At 42.9% G+C, this 18,909-nt stretch overlaps 10 protein-coding genes across 10 annotated transcripts; 7 read left to right on the plus strand and 3 right to left on the minus strand.

The window, feature by feature from the left end:
- Positions 1–500: 500 nt before the first annotated feature.
- On the plus strand, positions 501–2,354 carry HAP4 (transcription factor HAP4; the record flags this gene model as incomplete). Its single annotated transcript, XM_022822684.1, has 1 exon — positions 501–2,354. One exon carries the CDS (start codon positions 501–503, stop codon positions 2,352–2,354), a length of 1,854 nt encoding a protein of 617 aa, XP_022674480.1.
- A 470-nt stretch (positions 2,355–2,824) lies between these two features.
- On the minus strand, positions 2,825–3,997 carry CTF13 (Ctf13p; the record flags this gene model as incomplete). The annotated part of the gene is made up of 1 exon (XM_022822685.1): positions 2,825–3,997. One exon carries the CDS (start codon positions 3,995–3,997, stop codon positions 2,825–2,827), a length of 1,173 nt encoding a protein of 390 aa, XP_022674481.1.
- Positions 3,998–4,133: 136 nt separating this feature from the next.
- Positions 4,134–5,303, plus strand: SLD2 (Sld2p; the record flags this gene model as incomplete). The annotated part of the gene is made up of 1 exon (XM_022822686.1): positions 4,134–5,303. One exon carries the CDS (start codon positions 4,134–4,136, stop codon positions 5,301–5,303), a length of 1,170 nt encoding a protein of 389 aa, XP_022674482.1.
- Positions 5,304–5,420: 117 nt separating this feature from the next.
- Positions 5,421–6,983, minus strand: UTP15 (snoRNA-binding rRNA-processing protein UTP15; the record flags this gene model as incomplete). Its single annotated transcript, XM_022822687.1, has 1 exon — positions 5,421–6,983. The coding sequence occupies one exon, from the start codon at positions 6,981–6,983 to the stop codon at positions 5,421–5,423; it is 1,563 nt and encodes a 520-aa protein (XP_022674483.1).
- A 600-nt stretch (positions 6,984–7,583) lies between these two features.
- AIP1 (Aip1p) lies at positions 7,584–9,452 on the plus strand (the record flags this gene model as incomplete). The annotated part of the gene is made up of 1 exon (XM_022822688.1): positions 7,584–9,452. One exon carries the CDS (start codon positions 7,584–7,586, stop codon positions 9,450–9,452), a length of 1,869 nt encoding a protein of 622 aa, XP_022674484.1.
- A 380-nt stretch (positions 9,453–9,832) lies between these two features.
- Positions 9,833–11,119, plus strand: NPL6 (Npl6p; the record flags this gene model as incomplete). The annotated part of the gene is made up of 1 exon (XM_022822689.1): positions 9,833–11,119. One exon carries the CDS (start codon positions 9,833–9,835, stop codon positions 11,117–11,119), a length of 1,287 nt encoding a protein of 428 aa, XP_022674485.1.
- A 391-nt stretch (positions 11,120–11,510) lies between these two features.
- Positions 11,511–14,042, plus strand: YTA12 (m-AAA protease subunit YTA12; the record flags this gene model as incomplete). The annotated part of the gene is made up of 1 exon (XM_022822690.1): positions 11,511–14,042. One exon carries the CDS (start codon positions 11,511–11,513, stop codon positions 14,040–14,042), a length of 2,532 nt encoding a protein of 843 aa, XP_022674486.1.
- A 496-nt stretch (positions 14,043–14,538) lies between these two features.
- VBA1 (Vba1p) lies at positions 14,539–16,236 on the plus strand (the record flags this gene model as incomplete). The annotated part of the gene is made up of 1 exon (XM_022822691.1): positions 14,539–16,236. One exon carries the CDS (start codon positions 14,539–14,541, stop codon positions 16,234–16,236), a length of 1,698 nt encoding a protein of 565 aa, XP_022674487.1.
- A 73-nt stretch (positions 16,237–16,309) lies between these two features.
- Positions 16,310–17,062, minus strand: PDL32 (putative ADP-ribose 1''-phosphate phosphatase; the record flags this gene model as incomplete). The annotated part of the gene is made up of 1 exon (XM_022822693.1): positions 16,310–17,062. One exon carries the CDS (start codon positions 17,060–17,062, stop codon positions 16,310–16,312), a length of 753 nt encoding a protein of 250 aa, XP_022674488.1.
- Positions 17,063–17,520: 458 nt separating this feature from the next.
- On the plus strand, positions 17,521–18,807 carry AAT1 (aspartate transaminase AAT1; the record flags this gene model as incomplete). Its single annotated transcript, XM_022822694.1, has 1 exon — positions 17,521–18,807. The coding sequence occupies one exon, from the start codon at positions 17,521–17,523 to the stop codon at positions 18,805–18,807; it is 1,287 nt and encodes a 428-aa protein (XP_022674489.1).
- Positions 18,808–18,909: the final 102 nt, after the last annotated feature.

Raw genomic sequence — 18,909 nt, forward strand, 5'->3', positions numbered from 1 at the left:
CGCCCAAAAATGCACTCCGCATTATTATACGCACACAAAACAATCCCATTCACCCATCTGGCCCTACAGACAGAAACAGACTGCCTGGCCCAGCACAAGGACTACTCTAACCCATCGACATCCATCGACATCCATCCACTACAATATCACAAACCCAAACAACCGACCCCAAACCCTTCCCTTTTCGTCTTTCTGTTCGCACTTTTCTCGGATTTGCGTGGTTTATCGATTTCTATCAAGATTTTGACATTTAATTTCTGCATTAAACTTTGGAAACCTTTTAAACTAGATTTACCATTCAAGATAGTGAGAAGTTTGGTCGGAAAAAACAGAAAAGTAAGGACTTCCTGGGCTATCAATCTGCATCATAGAAGTCTAGAAGTGAATTAGGAGTAGGAGCAGTGATTTTTAGTGATTTTAAGAAGGAAGATCGCATCATTAAGGATAATATTGGAGAGTTTTCTTGTAATTGGGAAAAATTCTCGGAGTATTAAAAGAGGATGTCTAAGCCGGTTTCAGTTCCAATAGAGTCGTTGCATGGGCATGGACATGGGCATTCGCAAGGTAGTGGTGGTGGAGGACACCATCAGATAACTATTGCGCCGAATTTGCAGCCGAGAAAGCACGGGAAGCCTACTGGGATCACGATTCGGACGTCGAGACACTGGGTGCTTCCACCGCGGCCCAAGCCTGGTAGGAGGCCCAGTCCTGCGGTGTCTATCAAGCAGCAGGCGTCGGCGTCAGCGTCGGCGTCGGTATCAGCATCAGCATCATCAGTTTCGCCAGGGGTTTCTAGTTCCGTGTCGCCAGCACCGGCTGTTAAGGTGAAGACGGAAACAGAGGAGCATTCTGTGCAGGCGAAGAAATCGGACAAGGGAGGGTCTGTGACGGGCAGCAGGCCCAATGCGAACAGTATTCCGCTGACGAATAGCAAGTCGAAGGTGCAGAACGCGAAACAGACCCGCAAATCGGAGATTACGGCTAAAACGCAGGTGAAGGTGAAGACGGAGCACTCTAACGCGGTCCACAGTCCTGTGTCCACAGCTACAGCAGCAGCTACAGCAGCAGCAGCAGCACAACCAATACCATCCCAAACCCCAGCACCAGTGCAAAGTGCAGACACGAAGAAGAAACCTTCTTCCAAGACGGCCTTGAAAAAAGAGATTCAGATCCTCAAAATGGAAAACAATAAACTAAAGCAAGAACTCAGCGACCTTGTCGGGAACCTACAAGAACTCAAGCGCCAGTTCCCCATTGCATCGCCTCCGGAAGATGCAAACTTACTAAAAACCCAAAAGGGTGTTCCAGCAGCGAAAGGAAAAGCTTCAGCAGTAGCAGCAGCAGGCATGACTCGGAAAAGGTCTATCATAGACTCGGATATCGACATGCTGCAAGCACATCCGCTTCAAGCCTCCTCCTCCTCTGTGTCCCATCATCATCATCACGAGGTCAAGCCTGAACCGCTGGATGACACAGAAATATTCTTAAAATTCGACGAGGACGATGAACCGCACAAGGACCTGATCAAGAACCTTTCTTCGTCCAGAATGAACCAAACTTCGTCGCTAAGCTCCCGTACTAGTTTCACGGATGATGACGACTTGCTGCTTTCTTCGTCAACACCAAGCTCTCTCTTCTCAACCGATTTGAATCGTACAGTGAGCAACCAAATGTTCTCAACGTCGACAATGGTCACAAATACTGGTTCTAGTCCAAGCAGTAGCCATACTTCAAATAAGAGCCTACAAAACTCACAGTACTCAGACACTATAGAGACAATGAAATTCATCGATGGTTATGAACAAATGGAATTCTACTCTAAGTATAAACTGTCTTCTAATCACTCCCAGGAACCACTCAAATCCGTACAAAAATTGAAGTCTGACCATGTAGCCAGCCACCAGGACGAACTTGACTGTATCAGAGAAGAAGAACCAGTTACGGATCTTTTGGCCACTGGTGCTATCAGCGCTAGTAACTCGACCAGCGTCACTGCAAAACCTTCAAATCCCGATCAGGACTCCGGTATGCTCTATTTCTTGCAGAAACATGCACTCTCGAAAAATCCCGGATCAAAGCTTGGCGATCTGCCAATCGACCTTGATGACTCTCTTCCTTCGTCCCTTTTGCTGAAACTGGGCGAAGAAGATGAAAACTCGTTTATGAACTTGAACTTGAAAAGTATTGACCCTGACGACCCTTTGAATGAGCATGTCACTGACACTCCGTTCGTAGCACCCACCTTAGAAGAATTGATGGAGGAACAAGATGATAAAGACTCAAAACTTCTAGGACCTGAAAACACTGAACAGGATATGGATCTCTTAAAAATGGGCATATTCTTCACAGACTAAAACAAAAAATAATCCACTTTGCATCTTCAGTTCCCTTCCCAATCTCTATCTATTTCTTTGATACTGGCTACACAAAAAAAACGAATGGTATTTGCACATTTTTGGTTTCTTCCTAACCCATTTTTTTTCTTCTAACTCTTTTAATGACCTCATATGATCTCCACGACGATAATGTTTTTAACGACAAACAGTAATTTATTTTTACCACACAAGACACCCTTATTCATTGATTCACTTTCATTTATTTTACCCTTTATTTTTTTTTTTTTCTTCCAATCATTCTATTACTCTTTTTCTTATTCTTATTACTTTTACCTTATGACTATCCGTATCCATATTCCATTGTATTAACTCTTATTTATAAGTTTATGTAAAGCACACTTTTCGTGCCTCTTTCTATATTTGTTATTGTTTTCTTACCGCGTAATTAACGAACTTTTATGTGTCTCATTGTGTCCTTCTTTCTATACTCATATCATTAGTATTTCGTCCATTTTTGTTACATTAGATATTTTGATCCGAGAGGCTTCTAGAAGCCGAGCGGGTACAATGATGTTTCCCTTAATACGCTTTACATTCTGAATGGTGATGCAGTTTATAGGATGGTACGTCTCAACAACTCTTATATAGACCGAGTACCATTTTTCCACTTGTTCAGGTGATTGAGGTTTTGATATTGTTGTACGATTTAACCAGTTACTGTCCAAAACCTCCAGTATTTCAGCCTGATTCCACCATACGATGTATTTGATGTCTTGTATGTTTAGAATTTTGCAGCGTTTCGGAAATACCAACTTGTTGAGATCTATAAATTCACATCCGATTAGCGAAAGAGAAACTAATTGTTCCCATCTTGAAAGATTTACCAGTGATTTGTACCCCAATTCACGCAAGGAGTACGCTCGAAGCTCTAATATATTTTGACGCACATTATACACAATGGTCTTGCCGGGATTCGCTCTTACACCTTGTGTATTAATCAAATTATCAAACATGTTCTGCGACTCCACCTTTAATAGACGCAGGTTGTTGAAGTTCTCCATGAAATTGATAATTGAAGCAACATTAGGATGTTCCATATCCCAGCAGTTAACAAAGCTCACAAATTGCACTGTGTCAAATAACCAATGTCTTTTGATCTCGGTACAAAGTTCTTCAATGTTGTTAATCTCACTTACATTCATTCCTAACGAGAGTCGCTGAACTGGCACGTCTACCACTTCGCAAAATTCCTTTAAACCGTAGCTTACTTGTAGAAACTGCTCATCTTGTGTAAATATACCAACCTCTAACTGACCACAGACCAGGATCCATTGCATACAGAACCAATCCTCTTCTTCGTATTTCATGCAAACTTTTAGCCTATCAGCTACTAATGGGTCCTGCTTTATTAGCTCGAAGCCTCGACACCAATTGGAAACAAAATTCGGAATGTAATCGTATATCTTAACATGTTGCTCATACCTTTCAGCCAAAGTATTATCATATTCTGTCACTGTGACCGCTGGATACTCAATAATCTCATCGCTGAATATAGATGATTTTGGTGGAGGTCGTACGATTTGAACATTATCTCCCAAAAATAGGTAGACGTTTCGTCGTATATCTATTGGTAAACTCAGAAATAGTCTACAGTCGAACATTGACACATGGGGACCCTTGTAGTTTCATTTCTCTTATTCCATCGTTCTCTTCTTTTCGTTTAAAGGTTTTTATATAAAGATTACGCGTTTTAAAGGTCATCGCCATATTCATTGCACACCTTTGAAGAATGAAAAAATGGTAGAGAAGGTCGAGACAGCGGGGCCCCAGACTTCGGTGATATATAAAATGGACCAACTGAAGATTGAAATCAAATTATGGGAACGATCGTTTGAGAAAGAACATGGGAGGTTGCCTGAGAAAGAAGATATCAAAGCAGACAAAGAGATTAAAAGGAAATACAAGCAATATGCGCAATATAAGAAGCTTATAGAGCATCAAGGCAAACAGGAACACCTTGAATCAAAGCAAAGTGGTATAGATCAGACTCCGGTAAAAGCAGTTGTCGATGATGCCAAAACTGAGTTCGGTCCAACGCCTCAGATGAACGGGAAACTGGTAAGCATATTTGAGATGAAATTTTCCCTTGTAAAAGATCATTCATCAGAGACTCTCGAGGCTGTAGGGTCACCTGTAAGGGGCCACGAGAGCGTTAGAAGACAATTGAATTTTGCTATTACACCAGGCTCTTCTCCGATAAAAGGAGCTCCAAAACTGGAATACCCAGAAGCATCTACAACAGCGGCATCTAATGGATTAAGATACGGACCGAATTCTCCAATGCGTGTTGACGATATCGGATTAAAGCTATCTGACACGCCTAAAACACTGGGAAGAATGCATGATATTAAAAGCTCCCCATATAGCCCGTCGCCGTTGATCAAGAGACCGTCAAAGACATTATCTGAACTTGCGAAAGAGCATGCACTTATTAAGAACGAATTCGAATCTAATACGGAAGATTTCAGTGAATTCAACGCGATAAGGACGTTAACAGAGAAACTAATGCAGGAAGAGAAGCTGAAGAAGATTGATGAAGAAGCGGAGGAAGACGATAATGCTAATACAAGCGCGTTTATTCGTAAAGCAAAAACTATCAAGAAGAAAACTAGGGCAAAGATGAGACCTGCACCAGCTACGTTAAATGAGGTGAAGCAAAACAAGATGTTGAACACGAATGTGCACGAACGGTTAGCGAAGTTGAAGCAACGTGAATATAATAGAATGCTAGGAAAGGACGATATAGAGAGCGATTCCGATTCAGAAACGGAAATGGCACCTACACCTGCGAAGAAACCACGCAAGAAGAATAGCAAGTACAACCTTGTCAGCAACAACTTCAAGCGTCTGAACTTACCGACAAAGGCCGGACGGAACAGGGCAAAGAAATGGAGGTCGCGTATGTGAACATCCAGTGACATGCGCATGCGCATATAAGCAAACAGGAGGTATACATGGGTGTAGGTTTACTATATAGATGTATAAACGAACGATTTAAAAACTTTACCAAGCAAAATTGGGATTTCAGTTCGTCAATAACTGGAGCATACCTTCTATTTTTTGTGCTTCCTTGGCTTTATAGATTTCTTCCCTTACTCTTTTCTTTAAAGTTATTACCATCTCTTCGAGTACGGGCGACTTCTCCAAATCGTTGCCATATAGTTCAATGACTACAGCGATCCAATCGGCGACGATTGGTGCGCTTCTGACGTCTTCGATACCCTTTAGACACCAGTTTAACAATGGTTCCAGAGAGCTCTCATCTCTACCATATAATGCGACCTTGATCTTACCTCTTTTCCTTAGTTCCTGTAGCACAGTAAGAGTTAATTCTTTAGCCATACCAGGGATGAATGCCGAATCTAATGCGTCAGACCACTTGAACTGATTGATATATTTCTCAAATTGACGTAGCTTACGCTGTGGGTTAGGTTTATCGTTATGTATAATATGCTCTAAATCACCTCTGTATTCGGACCCTCTCATCATTCTTTGGAAGTTATTCGATTTAGCAGATTTTTCCTGCTGTTGCAATGGCAAGTCGTCCAAGGACGACACATCGGCTAGATTTATCTTGTTCGACTTCTTCTTTGTCTTAATAGCTAGTATACCCGATGACAAGCCCGCCACGAAATGCTTGTTTCCCTGAGCATCACCAGGAGAAACAGCGCAGCTTAGCACCGCGTTGCTGAACTTCCAGCCAAACTTGAACTCGAAGTTCTCTAGCGGAGAGAAAATCTTGACATGCCCGTCAAGCGACGATGCCACAAGCACAGAGCTCATTGGAGACTCGGTGTCCATATTCGTATAGTTCAAGCACGTCACCGTCTTGGCGAAATTCTGTCTTTCGCAAATAATCCGATCACTAGTCAAGTCCCAGACCTTAAACCCATTACCACCACATGACGCCAGTTGTGTAGGAGAAATGGCTGTAATGTCCTCCACGGGAAGTCCGTGATCAAGCGTTGTCGTTGGTTTATCCGATTTACTTCTAACGTCATATAGTCTCACAACCCCATCGTAAGACCCAGTCACCACCATATGCGGAGCATTGGGCACAAAGCACACTGACCTAACATAATCAGATGCCCCCGTAAGCTGCAGGGTAGGCTCGTATGCATGCGAAACGTCCCATAACCTCACCACTCTGTCATCGTTCGCCGTCACCAACGTCTTGTTATCTTGATCGTGGAATTTGGTTACGTGCGTAGGATGCGAAGACGCCTGTATAGAAAGAAGCAACGTACGTGGATTGTAACTGTCATACACAGACACAAGACCCGTCGCATCACCAGCAACTAAAAGCTTACCGTCCTGTCTGAACGTAGCAGAGTACACCACATCCTTGAACCTCGAAAACGTCTTAATCACTTGTCTAGTCCGCGAAGAAAAGATTTGTACCCTAGTAGACGACGTAACAGCAAAATCGTGTGGATGTTGTGGATTGAAAGAAACATGCGTCACCGCATTGTGCTCCTTCACGAGCTGAGTAGACGAATACTGTCTCCAGTACCGCTGTTCTGGCGTAGTTTGCTTCGGCAAAACTGGCGCCTTTAAAGGTATCACTCTAGGTCTGGCTGACGACATTCTCTGCTTTTTTTAACGCCTGATATTAACACCCCACAAATGCCTATCAATATCAGCCTCTATCTACTGGGATTGGCCTTCACAACCCCCCCATAAAACCAAAATGAATCAACCATTCTTAGTTCATATTCCAAGTGTAATGCGATGCGATGAGCTTGGAATTTTTTTTTGGGCAGAGAAAGCACGTTTCTTTTTGTGAAAAATTATCCGTACAAAATGACATCAAATTGACCAAAGCCTGGGAAATGTGTCAGAAATAGGGTGAATGTCAGGTTTGAAAGGCAATTGTGGAGCGGTGTTGGGTCTCTCACTGTTCTGGTTGAGAGTTCAGGGTAGTGTGGATTCTGAGCTATTTAATGGTATGAAATATGTAAAATTTAGAGTGTGGTTTAGACACGTAAAGTCTCCTTTTTATTATGGAAACGTATCTCTATTTCCACATTTAAACATATATTCTGTATAATTAATTAAATCTATAACAACTACTTGATATAAAAAAGGTTAAAGGAAATAGGAATCAGAGCAGGATTACAGGCGATAAAACAGCACTTGCGAAGCTTTAGTGAAGGTTAATTGATAGCAGGTAAACTGGAGATTAGAATGGCGTCAATAAGTGTGGAAGAAGTGTACGGTCCTGCGCCATCAACGAAGAGAAATTTCACTACCCATCTTTCTTATGATTCAAAGAGCGACAGTTTAGGGTATGGTAGCGGTAGATCTGCGATTTTGCGTTCATTGGATGGGAAATCGGTTGTGCAATTTACTGGGCATGGTACCAGCAATGTTACTGTGGTGAGATTTTCGCCAATTGGTGGATCTCAGTACGTTGTTTCCGGGGACGATTCAGGTAAAGTGATTGTGTGGTCGTGGAATCGGGACGATGCTAGTGGAGAAATCGAGTACAATGTGAAATCTGAGTTCCAGGTGCTTGCAGGGCCTGTAGTTGACATTTCGTGGGACTTTGAAGGGAAGAGGTTGGCTATTGTTGGGGAGGGCCGTGATAGATTTGGTGCTTTTATATCTTGGGATTCTGGGAATTCTTTAGGAGAGGTTTCTGGGCATTCGCAAAGAATCAATGCGGTTCATTTGAAGCAAAGCAGACCCATGCGTGCGTTTTCTGTGAGTGACGATGGTTCAGTTGTGTTTTACCAGGGTCCGCCATTCAAGTTTGCCAGCAGTGACAGAACGCATCACGGACAAGGTAAATTTATTCGTGACATTCGTTTCAGCCCGGGCAATGGGTTGTATGCGGTGTCTGTTGGAAGCGACCGTAAGATCTGCTGTTTTGACGGTAAGACTGGTGAGTTCTTGAAGTATATCGAGTCCAAGGAGTCACCCATTGAGGGAGGTTTGTTTTCCGTTGCTTGGTTGGATGATGGCGAGGGTTCTTCGAGAGTAGTCACTGGTGGTGCCGACGGTTTGGTGAGACTGTGGGACGTTACGAAGGAGTCTGACCCACTTTTGAAGGTTTGGACTTTGGGAGAGGGTCTCTCAAGCCAGGTCGTAGGCCTAGCGGTCACGAAAGAGAACAAGGTTGCCGCATTGACCCTTGATGGGACAATCAACATCCTGTCTTTGGAAGACGACAACGTTGAGTTTATTTACGGCCACAACAAGGGCATTACAGCTTTGACCGTGAATCCGTTGGTGTCTGGATCCTACGACGGTAGAATTGTGACATGGAAGGATGCTACACATGGTGCGGACGTGCCTACTCTCAGCCACGATATCCATACGAACATCGTCTTGGCTGTTGACAACTCCGATAACGAAGTTTCGAGCGTTTCCTGGGACAATACTTTGAAGAACTTCATATACGGTAGTAAGTCTGCTGAAACCAAGTACCATTTCGATCACCAGCCTAAATGCGCAGTCTTTGCAGAGTCAATGCTAGCAGCAGCCACAGAGGATAACAAACTCTTGATCATCGACAACAAGACTGGCCTGTTATCGAAATCTGTAAAGCTTGATAAGCCTATCGCTACTATTGCATTGGGAACCACATACGTGGCAGTAGCCTACGAGCAAACTAACAATGTCCAGATTTTCCAGATCTCGGACCTCTCTGATGTGTTCACGCTCTCCCAGCCATTGCGTGCAACCCCATCTGCTCTTTCGTTTTCCCCATCGCAAAAGTACCTTGCTGCAGGTGACTCTTCTGGTAAGATCATCCTCTATGATCTTGAAACAAAAGAAGTGAAGACATCCAGATGGTCATTCCACACAAGCAAAATCACTTCCATTGACTGGAGAAAACCAGCAGATGAAGATGCAGAGGAGGATCATGTGGTCACTGCTTCTTTAGATACAAATATTTTCATTTACTCTGTCAAGAGACCAATGAAGGTGATCAAGCGTCTAAATGCCCACAAAGACGGTGTTTCTTCTGCGCTATGGGAAGACGATCACACCATTGTGAGCGCTGGTGTAGACGCTTTGATCAGAAGATGGAAAGTTGAATTTGCTTGAACATCTAGCACCAATTATATATATATATATATATATATATCATAAGTAGCTAGATTGTAGCTCTCAAAAATGATTGTACCACGAAACAAAAAATAATGAAAATAATACTGACAACAAGCAGCAGTTGCCAGGATTGCCATTAAGGCTCCACCATCGGTAGAAGGAGCTCGTTCCAGTTCCTGAATCATCATTTCTCTCTCTCTTGTATCATCTTGTACGTTTTGATGTTTTATAACTTCATCGCCTTAAGTTTAGGCAATCTGTAAACAGCTTTTACTACAAAACATACAAATACACACGATTAATCGAAAATAAAGAGCTATAAAAGGCGGAAAGAGTGCCCAGTAAAACCACGAGAACATATTACAGTAAATAAAATAATGGCAGCTGCTACCAGAGGAAGAGGAAGAGGAAGAGGTAAAAGAAGCTCGAGGTCTACCGGAAAACAACCTTCTTATAATATTGGTTCAGAGGATGTAGACGTGCAATACGACGACAAGGATGATGAATACGCAGGTTCAGCCAATGACGACGAGTACGATGATGACCAGGATGGTGACAATGATTTCGAAGGTACTTCCACTAGAGGAAGGCGTAAGGCCCACTCATCAACGCCAGTTCCAGTAGCACTACCTACTAGAGGCAGGCCAAGCAAAAGAAAGAGCGGAGACGATTTGAAAGACCCCAAGAGACAGAAACTCCCATACCCAGTGGATGAAAATGGCTCGCCATACCCAATTGTAAACGACGAATATGCGTTACCAGAAGACGAAGAAGGTGAGACGAAGATAACTAAGAATGGTGATCTTCTAGGCGGTCGACAATTCGTGGTCAGGACGTTTACCGTTGCATCTCGAGGCGAAACCAAATACATGCTTTCGACGGAGGCAGCTCGAGCAGTGGGGTTCAGGGACTCGTACTTGTTCTTTCAATACCACTCAAACCTCTACAAGCTAATCATATCCCAAACAGAGCGCGACGATTTGATCAAGCAGGGCGTATTGCCCGGCTCGAGCAGAAACCGGATCATTGCATTGGTAACTGCGAGAAGCGTGTTCCGGGAGTTCGGAGCCAAGATCATTGTAGATGGGAAAAACATCACTGACGACTACTACGCAACAAAACTACGTGCCTCAGGAACAGTGAAAGAAGGCACTCCTGCCAGAGAAACGTCCCACTCCAACGTGAACCAACACGCTGGTAGAACCAACAACGTACACGGAATTGATATCCCACACCAACTTTCGGTAAATCCTTCCAGAAACGCCGTGGAGTTCTTCGACAAGAGAAACCACAACATTCCTTCCACAAGCAACATCTCCTCCACCAACTGGTTGTACCACCATGCTGCTGCATGCAGCAGATTCAACAGCGACCTGTTTTATGACAGAGAACGTATTCTTCTTATCGAAAATTTGGGCATAAGAGACACATACACAAACGTGCTACACATACCGCAATCTACACAGCCTACAAAGGTAATCTCAATGCGCAAAGTGAAAGGCAATACAAACCAGGTGATGTATGAAACAAGAATCAAGTCGCTAGACTTGGCAAGACCGCACACTGGTCTCTCGGACGTGCCTGCTGCAATGTACGAAGATATTTTAGACAAAGATATAATAGCTGCCATCGAGGAGCAGAAAAACTTCGAGATGGGGCTCTAGATCGCGGAACAAGGGCAGGAACAAGGGCAAGAACAATGCTAAGGCCTGTGAGTGTCTTAAGTATATTATATATAAATATATATATATGACGTATGTTGTACTATAAAAAATCCTGATAGACCGGGTAACGAAAAGAGCATCACGTGATCGGAGTTTTCAAGCAGAGAACAATTTATTGAAATTCCAGATTAGCACAAGAGTAATATAGCAAGTTTATAATAACTTTTAAGCTAGTTTTTGATTTGCCACCGATAAAAGGCGGAATAAAGGAGGTTATAGCGGCGAATACCAAGTGTAGTGTGGGAGCAAATCACGTTAATACTGTGAGATTGCCGTAAGGACAGGAAAAAAGCGGCGAATAGAGGATATTTGAGTGAAAAAATAGGACTTTATGCTTCATTTGGTGAAACCGGTAGTGCGGTTTAGCAGGTCATATGGAGTTGCTAGGAGCGCTTTGAGTGGACAGAGAGCGTTTGGTGGGCAGCATGCGGTACTGAGGGTTGGTTTAATGCGCAGTTTCCATCATGGGCGAGTGAACTGGCTTCAGAATCGGTTTGAGAGGGAGGCCAACGATGATGATGTGGAAAAGGTGAGGAAGGAAGTGTGGGAGTATATCGACGATTTAAACAAGAACAAGAGCCTTGGGATGGAGGAGCGGAAGCGTAAAATTGAGGAGCAGTTGCAGAGATTGGAAGAAGCTGTGAAGAGGCAGCAGGAACAAAATGATGAGGGGAGTAAGAAGCAGCAAAGAAATGAAGAAGAAGAAGAAGAAGAATCGAAGCAGCAGCAGCAACAGAAAAAGAAGGATCAATCCCAATCGCGGTCCAATCCCAACTTCACTCCAAACGACCCCAACATGATGACGGTTAATATCAATATGTTCAAAATTGGGCTGACACTAACGATTTTGGCATACCTTTTGCATAGAGTGAATACGATGGAAGAGCAACGAGAAATTACATGGCAAGAGTTCCGCAATAAGCTCTTGGTTAAAGGTTACGTGTCGAAGTTGATTGTTATAAACAACAATTTGGTGAAAGTTGTGTTGAATGACAACGGGAAGAACCAACCCGAGAACATGGGCCACGATTTCTACTTCTTTACTATTGGTTCAGTTGAATCGTTCGAGCGTAAATTGAAGAAGACCCAGGACGAATTGAATATTGCTGAAGACTTCAGAATTCCTGTTTTATACACAAGAGAGGGAAACTGGGTCAAGGTTGCATTCCAAATTTTGCCTACTGCTCTTTTAATCGCAGGTTTGATTTGGATCACTACCAAGGGCGCTTCTGCTGCAGGTGGTGGCCCTGGTGGGTTGTTCAATGTGCGTAAATCAAAGGCTAGAAGGTTCAATAAGGATACCGACGTCAAGGTCAATTTCAAAGATGTGGCCGGTTGTGATGAAGCAAAGGAAGAAATTATGGAATTTGTCAGCTTTTTGAAGGAGCCAGCCAGATATGAAAAAATGGGTGCCAAGATCCCCAGAGGTGCTATCTTATCTGGACCTCCAGGTACTGGTAAGACTCTATTAGCGAAGGCTACTGCTGGTGAAGCTGGCGTACCGTTCTACTCTGTGTCAGGTTCGGAATTTGTTGAAATGTTTGTCGGTGTTGGTGCATCAAGAGTCCGCGACTTGTTCAAGACAGCAAGGGAAAACGCGCCTGCAATTATTTTTGTTGATGAAATCGATGCAATCGGTAAGGCCAGACAAAAGGGTAACTTTTCTGGTGCCAACGACGAAAGAGAAAACACTTTGAACCAGCTTTTGGTCGAAATGGACGGGTTTACTACGGCCGATCACGTTGTCGTTTTGGCCGGTACTAATAGACCGGACGTGTTAGATCAAGCATTGATGAGACCAGGAAGATTCGATAGACATATCAACATCGACAGACCAGAACTAGCTGGCCGTAAAGAAATTTTCAAAGTGCATCTAAAGAAAATCACCCTTGCAGGTGATCTGGAAGACTTACAGAACAGACTAGCCACATTGACACCAGGGTTCTCAGGTGCTGATATTGCAAACGTCTGTAACGAAGCTGCATTGATCGCTGCTAGAAATGACTGCGACTCCGTGAAACTAGAGCACTTCGAACAGGCCATCGAGAGAGTCATTGGTGGTGTTGAAAGAAAGTCGAAACTACTTTCTCCCCAAGAAAAGAAGGTCGTTGCCTACCACGAAGCGGGACACGCCGTATGTGGCTGGCATCTAGAGTTTGCTGATCCATTACTAAAGGTCAGTATCATCCCTAGAGGACAAGGTGCTTTGGGTTACGCCCAATATCTACCAGGAGACGTGTATCTACTCTCAGAACAGCAGTTGAAGGACAGAATGACAATGGCCCTTGGTGGTCGTGTTTCGGAAGAACTTCACTTCCCAAGCGTCACATCGGGTGCCAGTGATGACTTCAAAAAGGTTACCCGTATGGCAACAGCAATGGTTACTGAATTGGGTATGAGCGACAAGATTGGCTGGATCAACTTCGCCAAGAAGAGCGAAAACGATCTAACGAAGCCATTCTCAGAGGAAACCGGTGCTATTGTTGATGCAGAGGTTTACCGTCTCGTCCAAGAATGCCACGATCGCTGCACCAAGCTCTTGAAGGAAAAGGCAGACGAAGTAGAGAAAATCGCCCAGCTATTGCTGGAAAAAGAAGTGCTAACAAGAGAAGACATGATTAGACTTCTAGGAAAACGTCCATTCCCAGAGCGTAATGACGCGTTCGACAAGTACTTAAATGAACGTGAAACGAAGAAAATCCGTGAACAAGAAGAGAAGAGCGATGCAAAAAACAAGGATGACTCACATAAAGAGGAGAACAAGAACGATGAGAACGACAAGAACAATAACAAAAACAAAAACAACGAAAAAAACGAGAACGACAAGGACAAGGACACTAACAATGATCCCAATGTGCTTTGAGTCACCCAAGTCATAATCATCTCCGAGATACAAAATCCAATTAAGAAAAAAAAAATTAGGTCGCAAGAAATGATTACTTTACCACTCGCACTTTCTATGTATGCAACACCGGACTGTATATAACATTACATGTAAATAGATGGACATCATTAAGCCAATGAAACGTATATCAAATATCAACAATGGTACGTACGTACGTACGTACGTGTTGCTTGGCAGATTAATAATTCGGCATATCGTAATTCCCGTTATATCACTCGGTTTTCGGTTACCATTTTAGGTCGGACATGACCGAATATGATAAAGCATGATTCAACTTATCAGCTGAATAAATGGAAGACCAAATGCAAGAAGGAATATAAGTTGACAAACACATCTCTAAAAAGTTGGTAAACACTCTATTGGTATAGCAAAATAGGAGTTGTATACTAGGTTGATTGGTATACCTTTGCATGGGATGGAAGCAAGCAAGTCCGGTTAGAGTTTTACACAAAGAATGAGTACTACCAATTCATGCGATGAGCATTCGAGACTACTGAGTCATGATGAATCAAACTTAGAAGAAGAATACCACCAATATAATTTATCGCTACCAAAGGGGCCAATTCTCTACTCACTATGGATGGGAAGCTTTCTTGGGTCGATAGATTCGACTATTGTTGCTAATATCATGAACAGGGTTGCTGAAGAGTTTGAAGCTTCGGATAAGAAACAATGGATAGTGACAAGTTTCCTTTTAACCAATACTGCATTCCAGCCGTTGTATGGAAAACTTTCGGATTTAACTGGTAGAAAGACAGCATTGATGGTGGCCCACTCGTTTTTCTTGATTGGGTGTCTGTTTACTGCTTTGTCGAACAGTTTGACGCAATTTGCTGTATCTCGGGCTATTTGCGGGATGGGAGCTGGTGGGATCAGTGCGTTAAGCAGTATTACAGTGAGTGATATATGTACCGCTAAAGAAAGAGGTGTGTACCAGGGGTATGCCAATGTTGTTTTTGGGACTGGTTCGCTACTAGGGGGGCCTGTAGGAGGGTTTTTAATGGATACGTTTGGATGGAAATGTATATTTGCGATTCAAGTGCCATTGATCATGACGTGCATGTTTCTAGGGTATCGTAACGTGAACATCAAGTTGACGCACATCCCACCTCCTGGAGAACGACTCACTTGGAAGAATTTGAAGCGGATTGATATTGGTGGGTCCCTTTCCCTTATTGGGACGATCTTTGGGGTCCTATGTTTAGCCTCGACGGACTTGAACAAACCAATGTTGGCCGTTTTGACCGTGGTATCTGGTGTAATTTTTGCCATGAATGAGCTATATTGGTCTGAGGAGCGCATTATTCCAATCCATCTATTATCCGGTACGTTTGGTATCACTTCATTGTTAACCATTTTCTCCTCATTCATTCAGTTTGGTGATGTTTTCAGGAACCCGGTATACCTACAATTAGTCCAAAACATTTCCCTCACGAGCACTGGTGGCTTTTTACTGTTTTCCAGTATTGCAGGTGCTACCTCCAGTCTCACTACGGGCTGGATACTAAGGCATACAAAACTGCCATTGGCAAAATGTTCTTACATGTTGATTACAATCGGGGTTTGCTTGCATTTTACCTCACTCTCCCTTGGGTATACTACCATCTCGCACCTCCAACCCAACCAAACGTCTTATGCGGATGCCGTGGACACTCTAAATGAAGCTGGGAATCATTACTGGTTCCAGGCTGGGCAATTTAGATGGAGAATATTTTATGTCATGGCCATGTTCATCAATTCATGGGGGTACGCTTCTCTACTCGTGTCAACGTTGGTTAGTATTGTGTTTACTATTCCTAGAAACCAGCAGGCAACTATAACAGGATGCTTCTACTTATGGAGATCCATAGGGACTGTTATTGGTGCAAGTACTGTGCTAACGATTTTCGAAACCTCAGTTTCTTCGAAGGTATACAAGTACTTGCACTCACAAGGTATGGATAAAGAATTCGATATCTTGATTCACGATACCAGCTACCTTAGATCGCATTTCAAGGGATCTCAATTAGCACATCTATTAGAGCTGTACAAGGATTCTTTTCTCATTTCATATTTGCCCACACTTACAGCCAGTGTCATTGCCCTCGTCATTGCGTTTAGATTGTTTCTTTCATTAGAGAGACATCCACACGACAAGGATGGACAGTTGTAAAACTTGACGGTTATGTTTATAAACTTATATATCATATTATATCATATCATATCATACCACATCATATATTTCTCTACAGATTTTCTGGTAGGATATAATCCAATGGGTCTTTGTTGGGGTTAAAGTTATTTAGAACGTCCCAATCAATGCCCACTCTCTCGCATTCCTCAATACAATCGTCACTAATAAATGCATCATACTGATACCCTAAGAAGCACATTATCATAGCATTGATCAGGTCCTGTGACAGAACCTGTCTGATCTTTAAGTGGAAGAGTCGTATTGCAAAGCTCATCGCTTTACATGCAACAGGAATCGGGACACCAGCGTATCCGGTACATAGCCCCGGAACAACCAGTTGTTCCGTACCAGATGGCGCATAGTGCAACGCATTCCAGGTAACATCAAATACAACCCTATAACCCGTATGCTGCGGATCAGGCCTGTCAAAGTCCGGAATCACAGGTGTCACCACTGTTGGTATATGCAAAAGATACTCAAAACCGTCTCGAGCAAATTGTTCCAAAGGAATCACCGTACAATTCCCAACAGGTACATATGAGTGCACAAGCTTGTATCGAACATACTTCTCGAAGGTAATGCCTCCAAAATGCCGCTGCAAAGCCAAATCAAACCCTCCACCTAAAAACCCAAACGAATTACCAGGTGACACAATTGATCTTCTAACTTTGGACCCCGTATCGAGAGTATCCAATGTACCATTATGAATAATAACATCCCCATTCTTTATCAGACCACCAAGACTCTTCCCCCAATGCCGTATCACCCTGGGATTGATGTCAATTAATAGGATCTTCATAGTCATTTATTGAAATATGACTAAATCTCGGTCTAATATAAGTTATATGCTATCTTATCGCCCAAAGGTTCAGAAATATTAGATCCAAAGGCTGAACCTGTAAATACAGTCAATTTACAATCGTTATCTATCAATACAACAATCTAAATACACTGCTACTGGTGCCAAAAGACTGCTATTCTCTTTCCATATTGTCTATCATGTTATATGACTGACTGAATTTTTTCACTTTCTTTAAGGGCATGCACATATCGCATGGCTCATCGCACAAAATGTATCTATTGCTTCTCCAACAAGATCTTAAGTAGTTTTAGCTGCAAAAGAGAGTTCTAAACGTGCTATAAGAAGGCCAAAGTCAAAGTTTCGAGACTCTAGACTTATTGTACTAGCTTTTCCGCTACATCAAAGGTGAATTTAAGGTAAATTTCAAAGATTTTACTCAATCCAGATTAAATAATTTGTGGATGAATAGCTCAGCCATTGCAAAGATGAAGATACCGATAGGTACTGCGAGCTCTGTGTTATCAAGAGTGAGTATGGCTGCTCCAGATAAGATTTTAGGGCTTACTGAGAAGTTTAATGTCGATCGTAACCCAAATAAGATCAACTTGACGGTGGGAATTTACAAAGATGAAGCAGGCATTGTCACTACATTCCCCAGCGTCTCACGAGCGCAAGCTATGTTAGATTCACACCTCGATTTGAACAACGATTTGTCATATCTTCCGATTACAGGATCCCAGGAGTATCAGAATAACGTGCTAAACTTTCTCTTTAGAGAGTCTAGCGATGGGAATGAACTTTTAGATGAGAACAGAATCACATTTGTGCAGACGTTGAGTGGGACTGGGGCGCTTGCGGTGGTTTCGAAGCTTCTTTCCACCTTTGTTTCCAAAACTGTGTGGATTCCGAACCCATCGTGGGCTAATCATGCCAATGTATTCAAATGGAATGGATTCAAGCAGATTAAGTACTACACCTACTATGAGAATGGAAAGTTGAATGTCGATAAGTGGCTAAGCGACTTACAATCGAGCTATACGGCGGAAAAGGATGATGAAAACTGGCCTCCGTGTATAGTTTTGCATGCATGCTGTCACAATCCTACAGGTGTTGATCCTACTTTAGAACAGTGGCAGCGTATTTTACCAGTTATTCACGACATGGGGATTATTCCAATTGTCGATATGGCATACCAGGGCATGGAGTCAGGAAACCTTGTCCAGGACGCATATTTGTTACGCATGTGTCTCGAGTACGAGTGGGAGAATGGATTGTACTTGTGCCAATCTTTTGCGAAGAACATGGGACTTTACGGTGAAAGAGTCGGTTCCTTAAGTGTCGTTGTACCTCCAAACCCTAAGGATCTAAAGGCTAGATTGGACTCTCAATTGAAGAAGATTGTAAGAGGTATATACTCTTCGCCTCCAGGGTACGGTTCTCGTGTGGCAAATCTAGTGTTGAGCAACCCAGACTTGAAACGCCAATGGTTTGTGGATGTGAAAGCCATGTCTGATAGGCTTTGGGGCGTCCGCAATCTGATGCATGAACGACTAAACTGGCCAAACTTGGTGAATTTCGAGACTCAACACGGCATGTTCTACTACACGGGCCTAAGTCCACAACAGGTGCAGAAACTGCAAGATCAGTATGGCATCTATTTGACTCAGGATGGGAGAATGTCGCTCTCTGCAGTCAACGATGGGAACATTGACTATTTATGTAATTCATTACTAGATGTAGTGGAGTAACCGAGCGTGTGTTGGATCTCTACTATTATTACATTTTACATTCTATTTATTTGTATATTAATAATAACATATGAATACTCATAGTATTAGGTAGATTAATTT

This window comes from Kluyveromyces marxianus, chromosome 2 (genome assembly GCF_001417885.1).
Source record: "Kluyveromyces marxianus DMKU3-1042 DNA, complete genome, chromosome 2".
Classification (NCBI taxonomy): Eukaryota; Fungi; Ascomycota; class Saccharomycetes; order Saccharomycetales; family Saccharomycetaceae; genus Kluyveromyces; species Kluyveromyces marxianus.